The sequence below is a fragment of the Mastacembelus armatus genome, chromosome 3 (genome assembly GCF_900324485.2).
Source record: "Mastacembelus armatus chromosome 3, fMasArm1.2, whole genome shotgun sequence".
Lineage (NCBI taxonomy): Eukaryota > Metazoa > Chordata > Actinopteri > Synbranchiformes > Mastacembelidae > Mastacembelus > Mastacembelus armatus.
Genome location: NC_046635.1, coordinates 5,740,370 through 5,767,117, shown reverse-complemented (window position 1 = coordinate 5,767,117; position 26,748 = coordinate 5,740,370). Strand labels below are relative to the sequence as shown.

The window sequence follows — 26,748 nt, the reverse complement described above, 5'->3', positions numbered from 1 at the left end:
TGGTCGGGGTATTAATGCAGTTAATACAATGTATTCTCTTGAGACCATGAATGTCTATTATTATAATTAGTCTCATAGTAGTTGCTTAGAAAAAAATGAAAAAATCAACCTCAGGGCAAGTCAGGTTCACCACATCCTACAGGTTTCATCCACTGGTGATCAAAGTCAAATTTTCCTGTGCTTACAATGAACATTATATATGTGTGTTATTTATAAAAACAACCTTTGAAACTATTTGGAAACTACTGTATGAGGACTAACAAGCAGCGGAATTCAGGAAGCATCCCATGTGTTGAATCACTATGTGAATCACACTAAATGAATGATATTGGATATTCTGTCAGACCCTCTCTTTTAACATCAGTGCCCCGTGTCTGACCTTGGGCTTTCTCAAGGGATCAGTGCCATGTGTCCCCTCAGCTGTGGAGAATTACATGAGAGACTGAGAGTGGCGGACAGGAAGGAGAGAGACTATTTGGCCCTTATCTCATGTTTAAAGGCTTGATGCTCTTACAATAGACATTTGATTGACATGTGTGTGTGCATGGGTAGCATGGGACACATATGTATATTCCTGGGATTGGGGTTGGATGGGTGGTGTGGTGGGTGGTGACAGCGGGTGTGATGGCTAATCTTGCACTCCAGTGGTTTTGATCCACTTGAATGGTAAGACATGGAGACATGGTGCCTTTATGTCTCTGAGATCAGCTACGCTAAATTTGAGCTTAAGAAGGAGATCCGGTGCAGGAGTGAAACTACAAAAGCTGTGGGACTGAAATAGTGCAGGAAAGGGCTGTGGCATAGGCGCATACTTACTCTGATCCATCTTAAACTGCATACCAAAGATCAGATATATTACATTGGAGAAAAAAATATATACAATGAAAATGACAAGCTTTTCTTCTGGCTTCAAAAATGCTGCACTGCTTTGGTTCACAGCACCCTCTGCTGCCTGACTGTGCGATGGCCAAATTAATTGGACAATGATAACTGATCTCCAGTCCATGTTTGTCTAACAGGTGTTTGACTGTTACGACCTGATAGCTAGGCAACATTTGTTGGTTAGATAGTTTTTTCTATCTTTTTGACTTACTTTTGCTATGAGAATATGAATAACTTGTAAGTCATGTCTTTAGGTTTTATCATTTGTTCAAAGAAAGGACACTTTACTAATCTTACAAGATCGGTTTACCCATTATGCATAGTACAGCTTAGTATGTAAATGCATACTGTGATTAATTTCTGGTTTGAGCATTACAAAGTTTTAAATGAGAACCTCTGTCTATGTTATCTTGGCTTGGACATTTTAATCTAATTTTAATTAGATTACAAACTGGGGAGGGTGAGCCTTATCCAAGAAGGCAGCATCTAAAAAATATGTGATGGGTTGTGTTCTGGGAAAATTAAATGCAGAAATACATCAACTTGCTTTTGTAAATATTCACTTACACACCAATATGCAGTAACCCACAGCCAAAATTAGTCTCAATATTGAATATAAAACCTTTATGTGCACAATAGGCATGAAAAGAGTAATAAGATAGTAAGAAAAATAATATAATGAAAATATAGAGGCAAAAAGACCAGTGAATTAAAGAGACAGATGTCATATCTGAGAAAGGAAGAGCCTTTTATTCAGAACTGCTTTTATTCCAATGTTTCAAAGGAGAGCACAGGGAGACTATTGATTGACTATCAATTGAAGGTGAATAGGGAAGCAGTGAGGATAAAATGTACATTTTTTTTCACTTTTTTTTCTAGCAACTAATGTTCAGAATTGGAAGGTACACTCAGTAAAAACCAGGTTACTTTTAGGACTTTCCTACTTTGAGCATTTTCTGCTACAGCAGTGCTGATCGGGAGAATCACTGCAACCACACAGCTTTGACCATAGTAATGTTTTATAGTAATGCTGAGATTTTACATCAGAAATCAGGAATCGAAAGAAAAAAGCAAACAACAGAACTTGCTTTTTTTGGCCCTGAATGCTTCTAATTTACAAGTGTTTTTCATAAACAAGCCAACCTTTGAAATACATGCCTTCAGTCATGTGATTTCAACTTCCATCAAACTCTAATGAAATACTGCTGGTTTTGAAGTACTTCATATTTGATTGTTGCATGTGTTTTTGCAGGAGGCAAGATTTGATTTACTTGTTTGGCTGCTAACTTAACTAAATGCCAGTGTTATTTTTGAAGGGTGTTATTGTAGCAGTGTAACCCAGTATAGTGGCGTTTACTCTTTTTTAAAGGAAAAAGAGAAAAGGTAAGGGGAAGTGGTGAGTCATCTAAGATTTGTCTAGAATGGCAAAGGCAGAAGGATGTACAAAATAAATGCATATAGCCTGCATTCATTAGTTTTAAGCACATTGTAGACCAACAATTTTAAGGAGAAACTAGTAGTTGTCTTACTAACATTAAGAACTAAAGATGAGGCTAAGCACAATGTTGAAAATCTTCGAAAATCAGGAAAGCAGAATTGCTGCATGTGAGTGACAAATGGTAGAAGTCCTATTTAGCCAGCTCCTGAGCGTGGCCTTTGTTCTGTTTCATCCTCTCTGGTGAAAAGGGGCTTTACCTGCAAACCCCATTACACCAGCAGACTCCAGCAGAACCTTGAGGTAGATCACTAGTCAAACTGACCACAAGAGAAAAAAAAAACAAACCCTCTTAAAAGATGTCCATTGGGTGTAAAACTTGTAATTTCATAAAAGTACAGCTATTGCTCCATGCTATATTTAAAAAAAAATAGGAAAGAGAAAAATAAGGAATTACCTTGCACTGAGTTTGTCACTGTTTTTTCTCAGTATTGCTGTGGGACTCTCATTGTCTTTATTGCCACCAGAAGACTAAAAAGCGAAACACTCAATGGAAATCTCCATGATTTCACACACACATTTGAACAATCAGATCGAAATATGACACCTGATCAAGTTCAATGAAAAGATTTTGGATAATGTTTGATGTGACATGTAAGGAAGGCACCTTATCCAATAATAAATTCATTAATTTCCTAATGAAATGGTTGCCCATGTCAGCTGTCAAATGCAGTTGTACATGAATTGATTCTGTATGCTATTCGTTAGCAACCAAAACGAAGCTGTCCTGACACTTTAAACTTCAGTGCAAACAAGGTTTTGCAAGGCTTTTCATATATTACAAATAAAGGAACTAGAAAATCATGGGGGGGGGGCTCTCAATCTCATGCATTTTAATATCACATCATACTGGCAGGGAATGGGGGGGGAGTAAGAGGAAGGGGTCCCTCTGGCATTGTTTGAGAATCCTTGAAAAAAGAGAAAAAGAAGAACATGTTGTTTCTTATCAAAATAAATTTTGTTTTTTTTCTTTTTTAGCCACCTGCTATGAGTCTATTTACGCTGTCCTCATTTTCCACCAAAATGTCAGGGCTGTGCAAAAAAAGTTCATGTATCTGGTCCAATCAAAGAAGGCAGTGGCTGGTATCGCTGTGATGTCATCAGCAACTCCCCACCTGCCCGCTGGCTCACAGAGCAGTGATACAGCCTAAACATAAAGACAGCAAAAGAGTTGGCAGAGACAGCAAACTAATATGAACAGCAATAACAGGATGTAGTAATCTTTGACTTACACAGTGTAAACCAATTTAATAAATGCGGGACATGGTGTAGTACTGTAATACATATTAAACTATTGATATGAAGTTTTATTGTCCCTAATTAAAGTTACCCTCCACTCAAAATGTGTTTTGCTTATTGTTAGTGGATGTTTGAAGATGATCCAATTGTTTTGATAAACAAATTAGAGCAGATATAATTTTTATTTTATTTTTCAGCATCTCGTATAACATGTTTGTTGGTGTTTTAAAAAATGTTTCTGATTGTATTTAGTGCCTTTTTCTAGTAAGGCACTTTGCATAACGGTTTAATTAGCTGTAACTAAACAACCTGGTAACCTTAAATTCAAAAATGTTTTATTAATGGATCACACCTAATCTATAAAGTCTTACTATCTGATTCATTCATATTAATAAAGAAACCTGGACCTTGGTGTTTTATTTTTTTTTTTTAAGTCAGAGGACCATCCAGTACATTCAGAAACTGAAGCACACCTGTAATTACTTGCTGAGCTGACTGTAAGGAGACGAGTTGTTGGAAGAATCCACTTGTTGCGGCGTGCCATTTTCCTGAAAAGAAAAACAATATCTGTCATTTAGAGTGTGATAATAGCTATCCTCACTGCATTACAGTGATATAATTGATAGTTTTAGAGGACCAACACATCAAAATACAACTTGAGATGATAGGAAGGACATGGGCTGTTGTAATTTTCTAAAACAATTATTGTTTTAAATTACTCTATATCATAGTTAGGAGGAGAATCTCTTCAATAAAGAGTTAAATGAGACTAAGACACAGTAAACTCACAGGTGGAGCCTGCATTGGAGGATAATGAGGCATGTAAGATCCTTGGACACCAGGATTGGCAGCAATATACTGTAACATAAGGATTATATTTTTTATTATTATTAAATGACACATGTCATATAGTCAGGCCTTAAAGACTGGCTTGCTATACTGTACATGCATCTTGTGCAACCCAAGTTTATCTATAAAAAACAGACAAACTATAAAATACTGAAAAACTATTCAGGTATATTCACGAGTCTGTGTATACTAATAGAATAAACCAAAACCAATGGTTTGTCCTAATAATTCATGGATTTCTAATAAATCTATAAACACCTATATTTAATGTACGTGATGTAGGATATCCCATAATTCCACTTACCACTCCAGTGTTTCCCAATGACAGCTGACCCATCTGCTGAGTAATCATGGCTGTGGGGTGCAGTGACATGGAGGGATCCCCAGAGGGAGACATTACAACAGCCTGTAATAAAAGACAGCTCAGTTTTTACCACATATCACAAAACAGAGTTCTACAAAATGCAAATGCCACAGAGATGATGTAGTGTTGAATATAAATATAGAATGAGTCAGTGTCTAAAAACTGTGTATATAGGACATACCAGGACCATTATCTGGGAAAAGAATATTTGGTTTGTGGCTTTGTGGTTTAACAAAATGCAAACTAATACACCAACAGCACTATGTGACAATGTATTATCTGTGCTCCTGGGCTACGTTAAAGGATGAAAATATGTAAAAAGTATGACACTGCTTGCTATAGTCTGTCTTCAGATGGAGTATATTCTTTTAAACATGACGTCTTTAGGGAATAGACCGTTTCCTAGTAAACAGTGGGGGAGGGGGAGAGCAGCACAGACACTTGTTCCACTGGAAACCATCTGTTGGAAGAGTCAAAGAGTCACAAGACTGTCTCTGCTTCAGGCATTTCCTGCTGGACCCAGAGAGAGGAGGGCAGTGCCTGAATGTCTTTTTAGTTGTTCCATTTCTCTTTCATACACACTACAACACACGTATACACATTTACATTATGTAAACACATTATGGCTATTTCCCAGAACTCATCTCAGCACATTTGGGGAAGTTTTGGACGCTGCTGGTTTGACTGTGTCAGCAGAACAGTTTGATTAAATTAGCACTCTGAGTTACTGTGAGCTTAGAGCATTAGCTGTAGCGGCTCCACACACCCATTTCCTGTTCACAGAATAGGAGGTGGTGTATGAGTGTATGAAAAAAAGAAAATGCTGCTTTTCCCTTACCGGGTGTTGCATGATATATGGTTGATGTGCCACCCAAGAATGACTCTGTACCTAATGGACGGTCCGACAGGGAGGGAAGCAGAATGAGAGACAGATGGAGAGAAAAAGTTAATGGTGTGCCCTGAATGAAACTAATATGTTACAAACTAACTTTACAACTGCAATATGCAATGCTGTGTAAGTAGACAAAAAATGCACAAATCTCAAAGTGGGTTGGCAACAGAGTATATCCTATCTATCCATCCCATCTTTTTTAGACAACTCTTTCTGCTCAGAAAGACCAACAGTAAGAGCCAGAAAATATCCCAAGCCATCAGCTTTGTAGGGCCAACCTGATTCCTGTCTTGGCATAGTATTGAGGAGCTTTTAAACTATCCCAATGGTCTACAAACAATATCAATTTTCCAGTTCTGCCTCCTGTTCTGAGGGTATGTTTCTTTGATTAGAAGACCATTAAACTTATTCTACCTCTAAATGGTATTCCCAGTTTCAGTCAGCAATTTGCCACCTTTACTGACAGCCTGGGAATCTATTCCCCCTCCTGAGGTGCTCAGTGGTACTGTAGAACTTCATTTGAACCACAGGCTTTTACAACCACTTCCACAATCGTCAACACAGAGAGTATGCATCAGGTGGAAGTGTTATGGATTTTAGCAGCAAAAATTAGACACTAATGAGCGGAGGGAGTTTGATATAAAATTAGGAGCTATCAAGTGGGTAACGCTGGAGGTACTGTAACACTCACACTAGTGAATGAGAGGGTTCTTTGAATATGTTGTTTGGGTGTGTGCAACCTAAATTATGAGCAAGTTCTTTAAAAAAGTTTCACTTACTCTATAATCTTACTTGGAGAAGCCAAGATTTATACTGGAAATAAAGGGGACTGAAGATGATGTCACAACTTGCTGTTGTGTTGTCAAAGGTAAGGCCACACAAAGAGAACATATATAACTTCTTACCCAATCCCCACGTCTCCTACATGTCTACTAGAGCCCAGTGGCAGAGGGCTCTGTTGAAAACCTCTATAATGTGCTGCAGCCTTGTTAAACTAGACTATACAGATTCATTTCTCCTGAGAAAATCTGTGCGGCTTCCAGAAATTGTTGAATCGAAACATATGAATGAAATATTAAGCAACACTGAGCAACTTCATTCCTATGAACCACTAAGTTTAGCGTCATGTTGCATGGCTTTTGGTTAACCAAACACTAAAATATTTTAATCATCAGCCATTGCCCCACAGAGCTGCCAAAGTAACTTAACAAGTCATTTTTTTCCTATGGCATCTGTACAACCCACACATACACCCTACAATACACATACAATACACCCTAACCCACATAAACGCAGCATAGCCTGAAATACAACATAGAGGCAAGAGAAAGGCATGTTTATGTTCTGCAGTACCTGATATGGAGACATATAGGGAGACATCGCAGGCTGTACAGTCATTATCCTGTTTGTCACTGGATATGGAGAAGGATAGTACCTACGAACCAGACAGCATTTCAAAATAAAGCTCAAGAATTACGTGGCTAGTAAAAAGTAAATGATGTCACATACTGCTATGACCTAAGTGTAACTCACCCATTCTGTATTGCTCCTGATGCAGGGTCATAGGTGAGAGTCATTGCACCCTAATGTGAGAAAACAGACAATAATGTGTAATTATTATATGTATTACTACAGGTTTTCTAATACCACATGGATGTAGTCACTATGATAATACTATATCATAACAAGTGAACTCAATATGAAGTAATAATCAGTACATACAGTATGAAAATTAACATTTTATCGGTCACCGTATGAGGGAATAATAAATGTTTTTGCCTGAAATTTTGATTATGAATGTTGACTTTATATTGTCTTATAAGCTCAAGCATACAGGCTGGACATGGTTGTATGCATGACAATAATAAACATGTTATCCATTGCATTAACAAGTAGCATAGAGGGGGCAAACGGTTACAGTCTATTTACAATGATACAATACATACTAGTCTGAGATCCCCTGTCTGTCCATTGGGAACAAATCCGCTGTGGGCATGTTTCTTTCTTTGACTGTCTGCAAACTTACAGAGCAAGGGCTGAGAGGGAGCTGGGGGCAAAGCACACAAATCAACACATTGACACTCTCATCAAAATCAATCACCGTCACTGCCATAGTTGTCATCGGAAAGAAAGTGGACACAAAGGTGAAATTCTTTCCTACCCAGACCTCCTGAAGCCATCTTGATAAACTTCCCATTAAAGTGGGAGATGACTGCATTACACTGGTCTGTTGTGTCCATCCTGACAGTGGAGAAGATAAAACAACAGCCATGAGTCATCATCAGACCACACAGACACGGTCTACAATCAATTAAATGTTCCTTTAACACAAAGAAGCATTGTTAGCCATGACGCAAATTGGAATCGACCCACTTGACTATACTCCTATTTTTAATACTATTTCACACTTTGTCCAGTATAGAGACAGGACATGACTGACTTCAATTGATAAGTTTGACTATAAACCTCAAAGATGCAACTATGAGTCACTAGATTGCAATAAAGTTCACAATCCAGAGATTTTTTTGTGTCAGATATTGTCAAAACACACCATAAGAGCAAAGAATTAATTGAAAATGTTATTTTTAATTTAAAAAAACACTACATTTTAGTTGACTATTATGTTTGAACAGTCATGACATAGTGGTAATGATAAGCACTAGATTACATTATTTGAGAGCTGTTCATTATCTATCACCATAGCTGTGATGAAAGCTATAGGTTTATTCTACAGCTACTTTATAGATGATTCAGCTGAGGAAAAGTTAATGCTCCTTTTTGTCAAACTTCTGTGACTGACCTGGCAAAGCCCACGCCTCGGCTGTTGCCGCTGTAGTCCCGGAGGATCCGTGTGGAAACTACTTGGCCAAAGGGCTGCAGCATGTTCTCCAACTCTTTCTCATCAACAGAAAGAGGCAAGTTGGAAATGTACAGATTTGTGGGGTCCTGCTCTTGCTGCTGCTCACATAACAAGACAGAAAATAAGTATATTGAATACAGTGTGTTTCATAGTGTATTTTGGATGTGGCATCTGACCTGAGATAGACATTAAAATTAGACAGACATTAAAAATAGTCAAACATGTATTAGATACAGATAAAGGCAGTGTTACTCTTTCTTAAATGACAAATAAAACTGATGAAATGTGTTTTTCCTTGGCATGAAACTTGTGGATCAAGACAAGAGACTGGTTATGGGTTAGAGAAAACCTGTTAAATCAACATTAATAAAGCTCTCCTGCACACAAACACACACACACATTAAAACACACTTCCTATGCCCTGTGCAGCAGCTCAGTGCCTCTATGGTCTTCCCTAGAAACAGGAGGAGAGCAGCGTAGCCTAGCTACCACAACACACAAACTGTGTTCAGCCGTGTTTGTTCCAAACTGAGCGGCTACATGCAAGTCTCCAGAGATCGACCCTTCATCAATGAACTCTCGCCTGTGATTTTGAACACAGCAACATAAGCCAGGCTTGGAAGAGGAAGAGACTGGCAGAAACGTTTTGATCCAGACCATTTCCTGTGCCCTCTATGAGACAAATCACAGCTGTGTTACAGAAATACGCTGTTTGCCATCTAAAAATATTTTTGAAAAATGAAAAACTGGTGTTATTTATTGTAAATGAGTCAGAGTAGTACCAGTGGCTCAAAGCATTAGTACTTCCGCAGTAGTGCTTCACTGCTGATATGCCATCAATATGCATGAATAGTAATTCTTAACAATTAGTGACAGAGTAATAATACTGGTAAAAATCTGTACAATGTATACAGAACAACATACATGATGAGTAGAACATGTCACATTGACTGGCAGGTTATTTGGCAGACAGACACACGACATCTGGTTTCTACAGTGAAACTAAATGGGGTCACGAGAAGAACAGCTTGTCAGCTGAGCTCATGTGACCAATCTAATGTCATTCTCCAATACACACCAGACACATGCATGCATTAAAGAAGCACAACCCACAACAAGCTAGACAAATATGCACATGCACACACACATGCCTGCACCAAACTCACCTTGGCCATCTGGGCCTGTATGCCACTGGTTTTCAGAGCATGTACTGCCTTCAAAGCAGCCGCTGGGCTGTCAAAGTCCACAAAACCGTAACCTGTAGTTGGTAGAACAGTATTTACATGAACTGCATGTCACTAATAATAACAACAACCACCCCCTAAGGTACATTTTGTACTAGCACTGGTACTGAGGGATGGATCATATACAGTGACATGTATTGTTTATTATTGCAAAGGTATCAATATATTTTTATATTATCAATCACAATATGCAATCTTGTGGTTTTAATTAACACTACAACACAATTTTAAAAATCAGATTTCTTAATGATTTCTGATATATTTCAAAGGTACAGTTGAATTTTGGGGGAAAATCTACTTATTTGGAGTTAAAAAAGAAAACTGATACCACCCACATACCTTTTGTAAATGTGTAAGTGGAGCCACCAGCTGGTTAGCTTAGCTTAACATAAACAATGGAAATAGAGGAAAACAGCTGGCCTGTCTCTGCCCAAAAATTCCAACCAGCATCTCTGGAGTTCACTAACTAATACTAACAATAACAATAATACACAACCAGTCAAAGGTTTGAACACAGTAGAATACTTAACAAATTTGCCAAAAATAAACCAGACATATTTACTGTTTGTTTTTATGGTGATGGATTACCCAACTCAAGCAAATATCAAGTCACTGCCAATATATTTTCACACACTATTAAAATGAATGGAAATGTATGGAAATTCATTCAGTTATATGGAACATGGTATGATTTTTGAGAAATCACCTGGTGTCCTACAGTTTAGAGCATGTATATGCTGTGTGATACTAAAAACAGTAGCACAGTATTGCCAAAAAATGTATCAGGAGAGTCTTCATACTTAAATGTGGTATGGAGATATGTTTTAATCCTGAAAGAGGATTTAACTTGTACTGTTAAATATACTGGCCAGCATGGGTGGCACTATTTGCCTCACAGCAAGAGGGTTCTGGCCTTTTTGAGTTTGCATGTTCTCCTCATGTCTGCTTTGGTTTTCTCTGGGTGCTCTGAATTCATTGCACAGTCCAAACACATGCAATTTTGTGACTCTAAAGTGCCCCTAGGTGTGACTGTGAGTGTGTGTGTTTGTCTCTATGTGTCAGCCCTGTGACAGACTGGTGATCTGTCCAGGGTGTACCCTGCAACCCTGGATGTACCAGGATAAGCAGTAGATAATGGATGGATGTTAAATATACTTTTTCTAATAGCACAACACTTAACTAGAATGGTGGGTACTGGGAAATAATTACCTTACTAACCTTTACATTTGTTGGTAGTCTTATCCAGAATTGCCTTCGCTGACTGAATCTTGCCATACCTGGGCATACATCAACATACAGATTACCGTCTCTAAAGGATTAATCAGCAAGAGAGAGTGGTGATTGTCTTTTCATGAAAATATCTCTTAATCTCCTAGGACCTCTCATAGCATATTGTCTTGTCATGTTTCTGTGCATCCACTTTAAAGAAACTGAACACAATTACATTCACTCATCATGACAATCTAATGGGATCAAAATTAAAAGAAGACAAGCAGAAAAGCACAATTTACAAAAAGTTAAAAATGTATGATATTCATGGACATCACTGCAGATTTGAGGCACATACTTGACTTGCAAGTGAAGCTGAAGTGAGGAACAAACTGCAAGCTGCTATATAAGCGTACACCATACAGAATGAATGCCTTGCTTACATCACCATTCAGACCTTGTTGCTATGAAAAGCGCTTTCATTTCTGCTTTGTGCTGGCCAAACACCATTGAGGACATGAACAAATACAAGCAAACAGGACACAAACAGCTGTGGCTGCTGCAGGTTACATGGGTGAATGCCTCTTTAAATATGTTTGTGATTCAGAGGGAAAAAAGGAGACAAAACTAATTATGGGATCCACTAGTATACCCATTCAGAGTGAACTCTATAGTATCTGGTATTGAACATGATCACCATGGTGCTCTACATGACTCTGATTTTTGAAATTTCTTCTGTTTAGAATACAATCCTGCTTCTCATGCCACAGGAGAGCTACAGTATGACTTTTCTCTGTGTGTGTTTGTTTATCAAGGTTTGGTGGTTGGAGTATTTTCTGCCAGTGTACACTACGGTTAAACCAGTATGTGCCTGAATATCAACACTGATGTTTTTGCATTAAAACTGCAGATGGTACATATTTCTTTTGTTCTGAAAATAGAAAAATAAATAAATAATAATAATAATTAGCTGCGGATGACTATCTCAGTCACGAGTTCTCTAGTTATTGCCTACAAAGCACATTGAGAGAGCTGTTGTATCAGAGTTAAATTCTTGATGTCCAACCTGAATTTCCCTTCGGGGATGAATAAACTTTATCTTATCTTATCTTACATACTTGGCATAAATATCTTACATAAATAAGACTGATTCTGATTAATTCTCATTAATTTCTTCATATATTCTAGTTATTCAGCATATTTTCCCACAAGTGTGTGTATAACATGGAAGAAACCTACTTTAAAAGAAACAACTTTAAAAACTATATACTCACTGGTGACACAATTTGACCAGGTCCATGTCTGTAGTAGCAGGAGGCAGGCCGCGGATATACAGGTTAGTTTTGCTGAGCTGATCCAGGCCTGTGCTGCTGCTATTGCTGCTGCTGCTGGGACTGGATGGAGTCATAGGGTAGGACTGGACACAGAAAATCCACTGTTAGAAAGTGTATTGCAGCCAGACGGCCTAATGTAAAACTAGGCTAACAGTGAACACAAGACGATCTCATATGTGTAAATACACAGAAGATACAATCAGACTATTTCTTATTGTCCATCCACACATTAATGTAGAATGTACATTTGTACTTTTGAGGATGAGCAGTGCTCATCAATGAGCTACATAGCTGTCAGTTTGCTACACTATGACAGCACTGTGGAAATGCACTTACTGAAGTGCTGCTTTCAAGTGTGAATTTGAGGTACTTGTGCATTTCTATTTCCATTCTTCGTCAACTTTTGACTGCTACACCTATACATTTTAGAGAAAAATATTGTACTTCTTGACTACATTTCTATGACACTCATAGTTACTTTACAACTTCTGGTTGTTACATGAAAATCATATAATAGAACAGTACCTCATTATGAATATTATTACTGTCATTACTTGAAGTATATTGTGTTTGTAATACTTCTCAACAGCAACTAGGTTTGACTTTTACATTTTGTTCACCAATATAACACACTGACATATATTTTATATTATATTGTACGTTGGCCTTCATGTGATTTAATCTGTGTTCACGACATACATCCTAAGTAGCATATCAGAGAGCCACAGTTTTCTTCATTCTTGTGAGCCAAATCATGTCGTGCTGCCCTGCAAACCATTTCCTTCCCCTTACTCATTCATTAAAATAGCTCCAAGCTACCCTAACCCTCTCCAGATCAGATCAAAGACAAAGCATGGCAGAATCACACCATCTGTCCATAAACAAAGCACAATCCACTCCCCAAGCCAAAGCCATGGATACATCTACAGCTATGCCAACCAGAATCCAAGAGATATTCATCCACAGTCATGTGATGGTTAAATGTTCATAGCAGCTATTTCTCGTTACAGATGAGGAATTGATCACTGTGCATCTTGCTAGGCCAGTTATGTGCTCCAGTAAAGGCCTTACATTTTTGTTGGTATACAATTACCATGCTTACTTTTTTGAAACCATCACAGGTTCACATCTGGCTTCTGAGATATATGTCTACTTCATTAGTGAGCAGCTACTGTGGTTGTCTATATTTCACATAGGCATCATCACCTTATAGCAGACTAAACCTCTATTACACCTACACTGAAAACTGCACTTCCCTTCAGGGATTCATGTGTATTCAGCATAATACACAGTACCTTCTAAATATTACAGAAGGCTATAATGTGAAGGATGAATGTTTGGGGCTTAGCTTTCTACCATCAGATGTTAAATTAACAGCTGCCTCTCACCTCTGCGCCTGCTTTCTATTCTCATCTACCACCTAAATCCAAAGGTGTGATGGGACAGTAAAGGGGCACGGCCTTTAATTATGTTTTTGTTCACATGAGAGGTCCAAATGAAGGATGCAGGCAACACAGTTCACTCCAGCACACTGCACATACACTTCATTATACACATTACACTGTGCTCTCTCTCTCTCTCACTTTCTCTCTCTCTTTTTTTCTTGATTCAACCTGAAGGCAATAAATCTATGTACACAAAATGGACTACAATAACCAGCATGCATATTCCCCAGAGTGGGCGAGTGGCTGTGCAAACAAGGTTATATGGACAGAATAATTAAACTCTCGGTTGTAGAGCTATAGATCGGGTCAGCAGCTGGCTTTATCTCACCATGCAGCCTATCAGAGCATCAGCTTTCCCTCTGACAAGTCGTGTCACATCAGTGGATCTATTTTTCTTTTATATTTAATTGAATTCATTTGGTATTAATAGGATTAGATATGAGGCATAGGCTCCAGAAAGCCAGAAAGGGCTTTCCAATGTCATCTGTGGCTGCTGTTATTCCCGCTGTTTATTAAACGCTACCTCAAGTGTAAGCAAACAAGTAAGCAGAAATGATGTGTGTTTTTGACCTACCTGCTTACGATTGGCTGTCTTCAGTGGGTTGCCTGTGTTTGCAAAGATCATCCTGGAGGTTACAGACAGACTGTGTTATATTTTAATTCCCAAAGAACGCAACGAGGAGCCGGAACCCAAATGGTGTAAGGAGCCTAAGAAACAGCCAGTCGGTTTAAATGATCCGCATACTGAACGAGCTGATTAACAGTGATAAAGCCTCGGTGCTGTATAGATATACTGACACATACAGTCAGATGCACACCAGTCGATGGACCAACCCTCTGGTCCGGTTCATTGATCTACGACGTCCTGCTGCAGACCGCTCGGAAGTTCCACCTACTACAGACCAAACCATCTCCTCTCCGCAGGGTGTTTGGCGTCAAATGAAGTGCGTTGTCGTCTCATAAAAATTCACCCTGTGGTTTGTGTTTGTGTGACATAGACACGTCGAGACGTCTGGCGACGGCGGTTAATTTATACGCGCACACAAAAGCGCTTTTCGGGTTGATTTGTTGGCGCATAGTCACTTGGGGTGAACACGCGCCGCCTTTCATGTTGTTGTCGTCCGCACATACCAAGCATTCCTTACCCCCACCTCCTACACACACACACACACACACACACACACACACACACAGTGTATGTTTTAACCTTCTGATTTCACCACTAGAATAATATCTGGGTTAATGGAAAAACAGTTTTTATCAGCAGAAGACAGAAACCGGGCTTAAACTCTTATTTTCCTTCTCATGTTTAGAAGCAAAAATGGCTTCATTAGGCCTATTTGATTTTTACATATGTCTGGCATCAAATGTATTTTTCCCCCTGACTGAAAGAACAACGAGGATTTCTTTTTTTCGTTTCCTCAAGAAGACTCAAAAACAAGATTGCTACATTACTTCCCTCAACGTGCGCCGCATTTAGGAAGCCAAAATACACGATTTTCACATGTAGGTGGGACTTCCGCTAACCACATGTCAAAATAAAAAAAAGTCAAATTTGTATCTATAGTTATACAACATATATTCATTTAAAGTACTCCGATTGGTTACTTAGTAGAATTATTAATAACAGTGCAAAAATGTTACAAGTCGAAGTCCTTCCGTTCAAAATCTAATGTCTTGGCACATATTCACAATAAAACATAACTGAAATACAAAAAGTAGTACTCATTATGCAAAATGGTAAATTTAATGTTAATGTTATATTATTGAATTATAATTATCAATGCATTATTGTGTTCATCACTTTAATGTGGCAACTGGTTAAGATGGAGCTCATATTAACCAGCAGATACCCTTAGACTTCTTTACATAAGTAATTGCTGGATATCTGAATTTCAAATCAAGACATTTTTTATGTATCATTTCAACTATGTACAGTGAATACAGTACAGAGTGAAACAAAACAATGTTCCTCCTGGACTATGGTCCTATATATAACAACGCAAAAAAGCTATACAAGACTGTATAGATGGTACAGAAGATATATGGATCCCACTGATGCTCACTAAATTTTAACAATTACATTCTATTTTGTAATAATAATCTGATTCTGAAAAGAATGAGTAGCCTAACTAAAGTTATCTGACAATTTCCACCATTGTTAGAATTGTTTATTTACTTTGTGTGTAGGCTAAATAAGTCATTAATATTAATAGGCCATATTATATACAGTCAAATTACCTTTATTGTCCTTAAAGGCCATTCAAGGAAGAGTGCTCAGAAGAACAAAACTACAGCTCTCCTATAGCTCAATGTGCCAAAATGGACATAAATAATACAGACACATCACACATGCTTTAACTAGACACAGTGTGGGCGCTAACAGTATGTAAACAATGACCACTTGAGCAACACTAAGAGCTAATAATAGCATTACACACCATGAAATTAATTCTCATAATTAAGTTTACACTGGCTTCTTCAACACACAACTGATTGTGAAAAGGACAGTGGGAGTCCAGAGTAGACCCAAATATAAATAGGATACAAGAATTCCCATTGGGAAAACAGACTATATTGATTTATTTATATGTAATGTAGGCCTAACTAAGCGTTTAGTGATGCCATCAGCTGAGACTGCCTTCGAGATTGGATTTTCTCCAGTAAGAACACCATGGAGAGCTGATGAACATAAAAATGACTTTTATTTTGACATCCTGTTAGTGGAAGTCCCACCCTTGAGTAACAGTCAAATTAATTAACTTACATTTTAGTTCCTTACTCTAAATAGTACTGAAGAAAATTTTATTTTAGTGTATGCATCGTTTTAGGAAACGAAAAAAACACTCCTATTTTCGTTTCCCTGCGGTGGGCAGAAACAGATTTTTAATCCCAGGTAAACATTAAACATCACATAGCTATCCTTATTTTGTTTTCTAAAATATAATAAAATATAAGCAGAAAGTAGAGTATAAGGTGTATTTTTGTTGCTGTCTCTTTTGGTAAAACTAAAAACAAAAATTTTGTTATCTTTGGATTTCTTCTGCTAATATTCTAAGGGTGAAATTACACACACATATATACACACACAAACACACCCTCTTCCGCTTTCTACCCTTCCCCCATCCAACACACTACAGGTCAGAGAATCAGGATGCAATGAAATATAAGCATGAGACTAGGCAGGAGGTTATGATCTCCCCTGTGCACCCAAGAGAGAGTGGATTAATAAATGAGAACAGAGACTGTTTTTGAAATGCAGCCTGTGTCACATATAGGCTAAGCACCATATAGTCTAACCTAGTGCTGTATGTAGCCTAAAGATCATGTAATATATAGGTTTTACATCCATAAACACTGACTACTTTGTGGACCTTATAATAATAAGTATATAATAATACATTCTCTGGTTAATTCAAACTGTTAACGTCAACATATTGGTAGGGAAGCATGCAGTCTATATAATATATGTGGTCCCACAGATGTCCTAGTTTTGTACACAGACAGGGCTTAAATTCTGTAAACACATTCGCCTTCAACATTTATCTAATTACTCATTTTATATTCACAAAAAACACTTAAGGGCTCAAACCAGTGCTTGTCACTAGCAGCCATGCCACTAGAAGTCCTGCTGGAGATTTCTAAAGCGAAGCTAAAGCTAAATCCCATCAGGGTGCAGAGGAGCTCTTAAAGCATCAAATTTCTCTCCCTTATTTCCTCTGCTGGAAGGATTAAGGTTTCATGCTGGTGTTAAAATTTGTGTTCCCATTCCTATTTAAATAATCAGCTGCATATTTGTGTCGATGATTTCCTGTGCTTGTTGTTACCCAGTTTGGTAGGGACTAATTAATAAATCCATCACATCAAACATGTATAAACAGGGGACAAATGAGATTTTATATATGATTTCTATTGATCTGTAGCCATTGGCTCTTTTGACAATATGTTCATGCATGTATATAATCATTACAGAACCTTAGAAATGACTACAACAAATGATCGATCTCTGATCAATTTATCACTCACATCAGATCCAATAATGGTAAAATGTGCAACATTGTCATTATAGGAGAATGTATTCAAACTATATTAGCAATATTCCATAAGATATGAAATAAAACCTGAAGACACTGAATTAAAAGACTAGATTGATTATATATCTTGTTATTGCAGATTAACTAAAATGCCAAATAAGGAAGCCTGTCCTGGTTAGGACCACTGAATATACTGAATTGTGTTGTGGTAGCAGGAGGTCCCATGGGTGTGGAGAGGGAGGGTCTGAGGAATGTGAATGATTATGTGGTCTTTCCACATTCAGCAAAAAAACTGAGAATTTGAAATTCCCTTTGACAACCTTAGCAACACAGCTGACCTGTCTGGCAGCTACATTGCTGGCTGAGATTGTACTAGTTGTTCTGCAGCGCCGACAACCCACTGACTGGAATACATGAAACCAAACAGAGAATCTTTTTCACAGCCCCAGTGATGGTGTGGTCTGGCTCTGAGTTTGTGGCTCCTCTGGGAATAATGAAATGCTTGCATGTTGAAATATGAGAAACCATGCAACCATCACAGCAGTTTTCACTCTCTTTTTATTAAAAGATGAGCCACTGTACATTATCTCACTGTTGTTTTCTGTTAGAATGACACTGGGGGCAAATTCATCATGCATCTTTAGATATAATTGAATTTTAAACATCACAATTATGTCTAATGTTAGTTTTATCATCATTCTCCCAAAAAGTATATGTTGAGCCACTTAATGAAATGCTAAATTGAAATGAAAGCATATTATATTGTATGTAGTTGCTACAAACTGTTTTATTTCTATAGCAGGTACAAAGATAAATAATGTATACTGATAGATTATTATAATAAGTTGTCTAAATAAACAGCTAGAAATCTAATACAAGCAATTATTTGGTGGAGCCAACAGCAAAGAGATCAAGGGCAACAAACTAGAATTGAGTTTGAAAATTAAAAGTATCAAGGTAAAATATTGCCAGAAAACCACTACACTACAAGCTATTGTGAAATTTATTTAATGAAATCCTGGAGAAGACATGAATTATTTATCTATATTTATATATTTGGGGAAACAGCTGTACAATTATCAATTGTATGGCAGCTACATCAACCAAGGCGGGACTGCAAATGGCCAGAGACTCCAGGTTTTAAGGGGCTACAATGGCAAGATTTACTCTGCATTATATGGGATTATAGAATTTAATTAATTACAAACTTACAAGACATATTCACCAAAAAAGTACTATGTATGTTCATACGTACGTCCAGATCCTGTGTCCAAATCTACACTTAAGATCATAATTTTAAGATTATTTTGAACTGCAGTTTATACTGAACATATTCATTGTATTTTATACCATAGTATGTCTGTCTTGTTATTAACACATAGAAGACCTCAGACAGTGTTATGTTATTCATCATAAAATTCACCCACTGCATGGCCACAACCAATTATTTTTTTAAAAATCAATATTGCTTCTCTGACAATTTTCTGGAATAACTGATGTTTCAGTGTAAAAATGCCAGAAATTTGTGAAAGCCTATTCATCAACATGGTCAAATTAATTTCTTGTCAGATCAACAATCGAAAAATGTAGGATGTTGAATTTGCTATGGGCCTAATAGAAAACTGGGAAACCAGTTAATAGCAAAAGCATTATTCTTGCAGTAGTGATATGAAGTCTAATGCCTGTGGCGCCCCCTTGTGTCTTTGTTTTGCAATTGCCAGTTGACCTACAAGGCAACAACATGTTTCCACTAAAAGGATTCATGAGTCGCTGCGGTCCATTTCGGCTCCCGCGACAATTTCTTCTGCTGCACAGGCAATGTCCCGATGCATGGATGTGTCTGAGGGCAGGAGGTCTGTCCCCAATTAAAAAAAGTTTTGTGCCCCAAGCTAGGGTGGAAATCTGTACCTTCTGCTTTTCAAATGAAAAGCATATTGGACACATCGATTGAATGCTGAGTCACCAAATGGACTAAATGAAGAGTTGGGTTTGAAATATTTTCTGACTGTTTTTGTTGTAATTTTGCTTCAACCACAAGAGGGTGCTATGAAAAGTAAATCAGAGATGTTCAATGCATGTGATACGAATTAGTCTTTGATTGGTGAGATATGTCATTATCCAATAGGATGCTTATGACATTCTATACAGAGTGTTTTCATGTGATGTTCTTGTTAAGCCCCTGATGAAGGCAGCAGCTGAAAAGTTGGGCTTTCAACATGTTGGAATAAAGAAGAAGGACAAAGGAAGTCTGTTTGCGGCCTTTCTCCTTCATTTTTGTCTCGAGTTCCTGAATGACCACCACTAGCATAAGTATTGTTGGGTTGAGATACTTCTTATTTGATGTTGGAAAAAGTTTATATTGGAAGAAAGTATGCAAACATACATTGTCATGTGTATAAACATGTATGGTTTACTTTAACATTTTGTTTTGATATTAACCTAGTTTCCGGCCGTGAGATTCTAGACTCTGATAGACATATTTTACAGCATGTTAATAACATCTAGGCTATCTTTAGAAAAAGATGCAACTTTTGATGCAATGACTTTAGCTTAAGAGTAGGCCTTGAGACAATGAATCACATTCAGCGTGCACGTAGTAATACATTGTAAGGTGGGGACATTGTTGTGAAAATCCCTGTTGCTTGGAGTTGGCATTTCTTTAAGAGCCAAAAACACGTTGTGACTGCAATAAACAATATGGCGCACGGTAAGTTTATATAGTCCTGGGGCTTTCACAATAGACGTCATCAGCGCGACGGAAGCAGTTCACGTAAAAGAAGACAATTCTGGCTGATTCATTGTAGCAGCGAGTTTACCAACAGCACAAAGAAAAACATCCTCATTGGAGCATTTGACAGCTTTGACAAAAGGTTAGTGGACATACAGCTCCGACACAAGTAGTAGTTTTCATAAACACGGTAGGATGACTTGGTGTAGACAAATTGTTGCTGCTTTTCTTTTTGCGATATGATAGCGGCTAAGTTAGCATAAGTTAGCTAACAGGCTAACGCTTTTAGTAATGGATATTTAATCTAAAGTAAATGAGCCGAATAAATGAAATGTCACGTAATTTTCAATTCGCCTGTCGCTGCTTTCAGCCAGGACTTGATAAACGACAGTTAAAATCAAAGTTAATTGCGTGTTTATGCTGCTCTTCGTAGCATGTTTGGCTTTCCTCAGCTATGGGTACATTAGCTACCTGACGCTAAGTAGCGACTTGGCTGCTAACTCCAGGATTTCATTGGGTTCCGATATAAGCTAAATACATTTATATATCAGTAATTCAAAGATGTGCGTTAGAGTCGGGTGGGGGGCTCTAAATAGAGAAATTAGAAAATAACAAACAGCTATCTGATAACGTTATTTAACAAGAGCACACTCTTCAGATGTCATGCTCTTAGTCACTTAACTAGTTGATTGTTTATGCTAAAGTGAAGTGATCTATTGAGCTAAGCGGTCTGGGAGAGGCGCTGTTATGTCTGAGGTTTCATCTCCATGGAATTACCTTATGAAATTAGGAATATTTTTGAAATCTTTGTACAGACTTTGGCCAAGACGCTGTTATAATTATTTGTCAGTTTTAATGAAAGACCCATGAAAAATGAAATGTATTTCTCTGATGCCTGGTTATGTTGCTGTTCAGCTGTGTAGTTTGACAGCAGGCTAATGGCTTTTTTTTTGTAACCGACTCACTGACAGATCCTGATATGGACCGGCTGCTGAGGCTCGGAGGAGGAATGCCAGGGCTTGGCCAGGTACCTCAAAAATTAAAGTGTCCATTGTTAGGGAACTAAATGTTTCTACTAATTGGGCAGATGTGAAAGTTTTTATTCTTAACGAAACAACTTTTAACTTTAGATCCAAAAATTACATTTAAACTTTAACATGCTATTGATGATACTTTTTGTATTTCATTAGAAATAAAATTGAAAATGTTAGGCTCACATTGGATGCCTGTAACACCAGTGGGAGCCATAACTGCACCAGTAGTATGCCCTGCTTTTCATACATATTGGGGCACGAATTACTTTACTTGAGCCCCAATGAAGTCTCATATTTTGACACTGAAATGTCATATTCAGTCTTAAGGTTACTTCAGAATTAAAGTATACAAGGGTATAACCCATCAAATTACATGCATAACAACCCTAGACTATAGAAAGGATAAATCTAGGCAAATACTGTATTTGCAAAGCCTAAATAACTGATAAGTAAAGGCTGATTTAACTTTTCAGGGCCCTCCAACAGATGCACCTGCTGTGGACACAGCTGAGCAGGTGTACATCTCCTCTCTCGCCCTACTCAAGGTAATTACACATCATATTCACTAAATATTTTCTTTCGGTGGGTTCATTTGTTAAATAACATCTCTGTGACCTCATCTCTGTTTTAACCATTAATTAGATGCTGAAGCATGGGCGTGCTGGTGTACCCATGGAGGTCATGGGTTTGATGCTGGGAGAGTTTGTTGATGACTACACAGTGCGAGTGATTGATGTTTTTGCCATGCCGCAGTCAGGAACAGTATGTATCGCTTCTAATATTAAGGTTATGTACAGTTGGTGATCAGTGCGGTTGTAGAAAAGATATTTCCATGGCACTGTTATGTCAATTTGGATATTTTCACTATACTGAAGTGAAGAGTCTTATGCAATACATACAATATCTTTACTTTGCATACCTTTTGGTTGGTCTCTGTCAACTGGCTAGCTAAAATGATATATATTCTAATGGGAAATAACATCTACAGGAGCAATGGTAATGTTCCTGTAGCACATCTGGATGAAGCTTTGCTCTGCCTAATGATTTGTTTGGGTCATAGATGGCCTGTTAGTTTCTGTGATGCAAGTAGTTGTGCATGTTCCTGTAACATAGGAGATTTTGTTCTTTGCAGGGTGTGAGTGTTGAAGCAGTGGACCCTGTGTTCCAGGCCAAGATGTTGGACATGCTGAAGCAGACTGGCAGGTAAACCTCTTACACTTATCAGTAGTTGGAATATTTTAAATAATTCCAATGGTCAGATTTAGCCAATAGTGATGGGAAGTTTAGACTAAATGATTTTACCCTCCAAAAATACCCTGAAACATGTCTTCCATCCATGTTGCTCATTAGACCAGAGATGGTGGTGGGGTGGTACCACAGTCACCCTGGTTTTGGCTGCTGGTTGTCTGGCGTGGACATCAACACACAGCAGAGCTTTGAGGCCTTGTCAGAGCGAGCAGTCGCTGTCGTGGTTGACCCTATCCAGAGCGTCAAAGGGAAGGTAAAGAAAATATGGCTGCTGTAGAAGACAATCGTAAATCAGTTGCTCTTGATTAAGTTGCATTTTACAAGATTAGATATTGTTAATCCAGAGTGAATTAGAACAAACTATCATTTGGTAGGTTGTATTTATGTGTGGCTTCTGTCCTCTTCAGGTTGTTATTGATGCCTTCAGATTGATCAATGCTAATATGATGGTGTTGGGTCATGAACCAAGACAAACCACATCCAATCTGGGTCATCTGAACAAGCCCTCCATTCAGGTAAGGCATTTAATTAACTCCTTATGGAGATGGTAGTAGATAGTATTTTTTTTCCCCCCATAATTTACAGAACCAGATAAAACTCAGCTTTCATTGCACAACGCACCATCTCGCAATTAAAGAAAGCACACAACACTGCCATGTGCACTGAATGTGCTTTAATTTGTGTTTTCTGATCCAAACAATAAACTAGTGGAATGTTAAGTCTGAATTGTAGTGGGGTTTTTTTTTTTTCCAAATTAATTAATTTATTTTCACCTGCTAGGATTTTTCAGATCAGCACCTAGAGGTTTTGCATGTTATTTCATGTAGATAACTCACTGTTTCTCATGTTTCAGGCTCTGATTCATGGATTAAACAGGCACTACTACTCCATCACCATTAATTACAGAAAAAATGAGCTGGAGCAAAAGGTTTGTGAACAGTTTCCACACACACACACACACACACACACACACATATACATATATATATATTTTTTTTTTTTTTTACATACAATTTTTAAAAATTATTAATTCAACATGAACAACATGGTTATTGTTCATTAGATGCTGTTGAACCTGCATAAGAAAAGCTGGATGGAGGGTTTGACCCTCCAGGACTACAGTGAGCACTGTAAGCTCAATGAGACAATTGTCAAGGAAATGCTGGAGCTGGCTAAGAACTACAATAAGGTACACCTTTTAGATCTCATTCAACAACCTTTTTTAGCATACCTGGAAAGCACACTATGTTAAATGGAATAAAAGCCTCAAATGGCCTTAAAACAGTATGAAATGGAACAGAGTTTCTAGTGTGCAATAATTAGAGTGAAAATAAAGTACTCTCTTGTTGGCTACCTTTTAACCTTTTATATTGAGGTATTAAGAAAATCAGGATTTGACCCTTGAGTTTAATGAGGCATGTCATACTAATACTGGCTGGTTAAGTAGTGCAAGCAATCAGCCTATATTTCCCTTATATGAATTTCTTGGGGACTTGTATCATCTAAAATGATTTCAGTATTTTCTCTGAACATCTCAAGTGGCAAAAAGTGCTACACAAATATGCACAGCAGGGCTCTTTGAGGTATGTGTCTCTGCAGTACTGAGACACTGTTGTTTCCACCTCAGGCTGTTGAAGAGGAGGACAAAATGACCCCAGAGCAGCTGGCAATCAAGAATGTTGGAAAACAGGTAATAAAAAAATGTTCATACCGTATTTATGAATAGCTATGTTGTAGTATGTGTGTGTGTGTTGCTGTTGCTTAGAGGTCAAGGTTTAAATAAGAGTCAATCTAAATTAGTCTGACTGTGCAGACATGTCAGCACAAGCAGAGAGACATACTTTGTCATTAAGGGTTCCTGAAGATTCTTGTAACCAAAGAATTGACAAAACAAAATGTGTATTTGTGTAAAACATAAATCACATCTAACTTGATTTTTCTATTTTGTTCCTGCAGGATCCTAAGAGGCACTTGGAGGAGCATGTAGATGTTTTAATGACATCCAACATTGTTCAGTGCCTAGCTGCTATGTTGGACACTGTAGTTTTCCAGTGATGGTGCTGTGTTTATAACTGTTAATATTGCAACACTTATTTCCTTTTATATAAAATAAATATATGTAAGAAATGAAGGTATTGGCCTGTGTCTGATCTGAGCTGAACATCATGGGTGGCATCTTATATTTCTCTCCAAGCAGCAAAATGGGTGGTTCTGGCAGTACATGTGTATAGTACAAAAGTGAATACACCTCTGCTCAAGCCTAAGTATCTGAGTGACTGACAGGGACTAAACTGTGGTGTTTAGATGACTGGGTCCTAGTATTTCCCAAACTGCAGGTCTTGTTGGGTGTTCCCAGTCTGCAGTGGTTGGTACTGATCAAAAGTTGTCTAAGGAAGGACAAACAGTGAACAGGGTAATGGGTACCCAGGGCACAGTGATGAGGTTGACCTACAGTAGATTAAATTTGTAAATTTCATTCATGCTTTCCATTTTCCATATTTGAATCTTTGCTAAAATGGTTGAGAAATACTGTGTATTAGGTCTCTGTGAAGAGAAACATTCAGCAGCTATAGTGGTGATATCACAAATGCAGTGGGGAGGCTGTTGAATTAGTCTAAGAAATTGTCTGTAACTTGTCCTCACTTAGTTTTCTCTCCTTTTACATCCATTCTTACTAAACTATTGAAGATGCACAGAAAGCTGCAGAGTGACATGAGAACCAAGCACTGACTCCTGTGTGTCCAGTGTTGGGCAGGTGGTCATAATGTTAAGGCTCTGTTTAAAATCATTGCCACATTGGAAGCTGCTTAACATGTTTTTTGTTCAGTATGTGGGCATACAAACTTGCCTTCATAGTGTCACCTTTTAATATCTCCCCTTAGAGCTCTTTTCCACTCATGCAGCCTTGTATCAGCATGCTCCCATCTCCATGATTCACATTTGGTACTGTACACTGAGTTGATTTTCAAACATGCTGGACCTCATTTGATTTGTCTTAATTTCATCAATATTCTTCAGGCTTGTTTTCATGTTCTTGTTAAAGTTCAGGCTTGCAGTTTTGTACATAATTTTGTTCTTGGATGCTAGACACTTTGATGTTAGATGTGGACTTTTATGTTTTTCCCATTGTCTGAAGTGTTACTGAAATTTTCCAGTTTCCACAAATAATCCTTGTTTCAAATTAGATGCAGATACTTGTCTTTCAATGTTGAGTTTGCAGACACTGAATTGTGCATGGTTTTATTTTTTTGAAGTACCTTCTGTTATGGGTAGTATGGCACTTCCTTTTATACCTCCTAACCATTGCTGCAGCTGTGTTGTATCTTCTGTTCTATATCCTACTGATGCTCATGTACCATTGCTGATCTTTAGAAGTCAAACAAACATGCTTTAATAACCTTGTTCATACTGTTAGCCTCAATTAAAAATCACAGGTGTACTTCAGGGCCCATATTTTCAAAGGAGTCTGCTATTTAAAAAAAAAAAAACAAAAGAAGTTATTGTAAGGTAGTCCACATTTGAATAATTTAATTCATTGACATTGCTCAACTGTGTTCAGGTTTGTTTAATGTAACAAAATTTGAATCATTTAAATTTTATTAGATTTAGTGGATCCACCTGGTAAATACATGTAATAATTTCCTATCCACCAGATGGTGCAAACTTTGCAGGTTACATGAAAAACAAAAACTAGAAGTCAGTATCATGATGGAGTATCTCAAGTGGGTGTTTCATTCCCACTTAAAGATTTTATACCAGTTTAACCACAGTTAAACAGCCTTTTTAAAATTGAGTTTTTTGGAATTTGAAATAACACAGGGTGATGTTCCCACTCTGAAGCTGCTGAGATGACACTATATATGCTGCTTCTGCTAAATGTTTAAAGATCCA

At 37.7% G+C, this 26,748-nt stretch overlaps 2 protein-coding genes across 4 annotated transcripts; one reads left to right on the top strand and one right to left on the bottom strand.

The window, feature by feature from the left end:
• Nucleotides 1–1,611: 1,611 nt before the first annotated feature.
• rbms1a (RNA binding motif, single stranded interacting protein 1a) lies at nucleotides 1,612–14,835 on the bottom strand. Of its 3 annotated transcripts, XM_026319965.2 has the most exons (14): nucleotides 14,388–14,829; nucleotides 12,309–12,451; nucleotides 11,044–11,102; nucleotides 9,748–9,839; nucleotides 8,522–8,679; nucleotides 7,883–7,962; nucleotides 7,668–7,768; nucleotides 7,255–7,304; nucleotides 7,075–7,156; nucleotides 5,668–5,718; nucleotides 4,770–4,871; nucleotides 4,406–4,474; nucleotides 4,090–4,164; nucleotides 1,612–3,524 (listed from the first exon to the last, which is right to left on the bottom strand). In XM_026319965.2, the coding sequence occupies exons 1-13, from the start codon at nucleotides 14,436–14,438 to the stop codon at nucleotides 4,096–4,098; spliced, it is 1,107 nt and encodes a 368-aa protein (XP_026175750.1). In that variant the 5' UTR covers nucleotides 14,439–14,829; the 3' UTR covers nucleotides 1,612–3,524; nucleotides 4,090–4,095. The 3 variants fall into 3 exon arrangements, with proteins under 3 accessions (XP_026175750.1, XP_026175752.1, XP_026175753.1); XM_026319967.2 differs by lacking the exons at nucleotides 1,612–3,524; nucleotides 4,090–4,164; nucleotides 4,406–4,474; nucleotides 4,770–4,871 and adding an exon at nucleotides 4,882–5,342 and having other exon boundaries at nucleotides 14,388–14,835; XM_026319968.2 differs by lacking the exons at nucleotides 1,612–3,524; nucleotides 4,090–4,164; nucleotides 4,406–4,474; nucleotides 4,770–4,871 and adding an exon at nucleotides 4,882–5,339 and having other exon boundaries at nucleotides 14,388–14,835.
• Nucleotides 14,836–20,579: 5,744 nt separating this feature from the next.
• On the top strand, nucleotides 20,580–26,306 carry psmd14 (proteasome 26S subunit, non-ATPase 14). Its single transcript, XM_026320439.1, has 11 exons — nucleotides 20,580–20,717; nucleotides 21,547–21,602; nucleotides 22,083–22,154; nucleotides 22,252–22,371; nucleotides 22,742–22,812; nucleotides 22,960–23,110; nucleotides 23,265–23,372; nucleotides 23,711–23,785; nucleotides 23,921–24,046; nucleotides 24,485–24,547; nucleotides 24,814–26,306. The coding sequence occupies exons 2-11, from the start codon at nucleotides 21,555–21,557 to the stop codon at nucleotides 24,910–24,912; spliced, it is 933 nt and encodes a 310-aa protein (XP_026176224.1). The 5' UTR covers nucleotides 20,580–20,717; nucleotides 21,547–21,554; the 3' UTR covers nucleotides 24,913–26,306.
• Nucleotides 26,307–26,748: the final 442 nt, after the last annotated feature.

Bases quoted from the DNA above. Each gene is read 5' to 3' on its own strand.
- rbms1a (XM_026319965.2), bottom strand. From the start codon at position 14,438: ATGATCTTTGCAAACACAGGCAACCCACTGAAGACAGCCAATCGTAAG. The intron at 9,840-11,043 runs GTTAGTAAGGTA...TACCAACTACAG, and splicing joins GACTACCAACAAATGTAAAG to GTTACGGTTTTGTGGACTTT. The intron at 4,165-4,405 runs GTGAGTTTACTG...TTTTCTTTTCAG, and splicing joins CTCCAATGCAGGCTCCACCT to GAAAATGGCACGCCGCAACA.
- psmd14 (XM_026320439.1), top strand. From the start codon at position 21,555: ATGGACCGGCTGCTGAGGCTCGGAGGAGGAATGCCAGGGCTTGGCCAG. The intron at 21,603-22,082 runs GTACCTCAAAAA...TTAACTTTTCAG, and splicing joins GAATGCCAGGGCTTGGCCAG to GGCCCTCCAACAGATGCACC. The intron at 24,047-24,484 runs GTACACCTTTTA...TTTCCACCTCAG, and splicing joins TGGCTAAGAACTACAATAAG to GCTGTTGAAGAGGAGGACAA.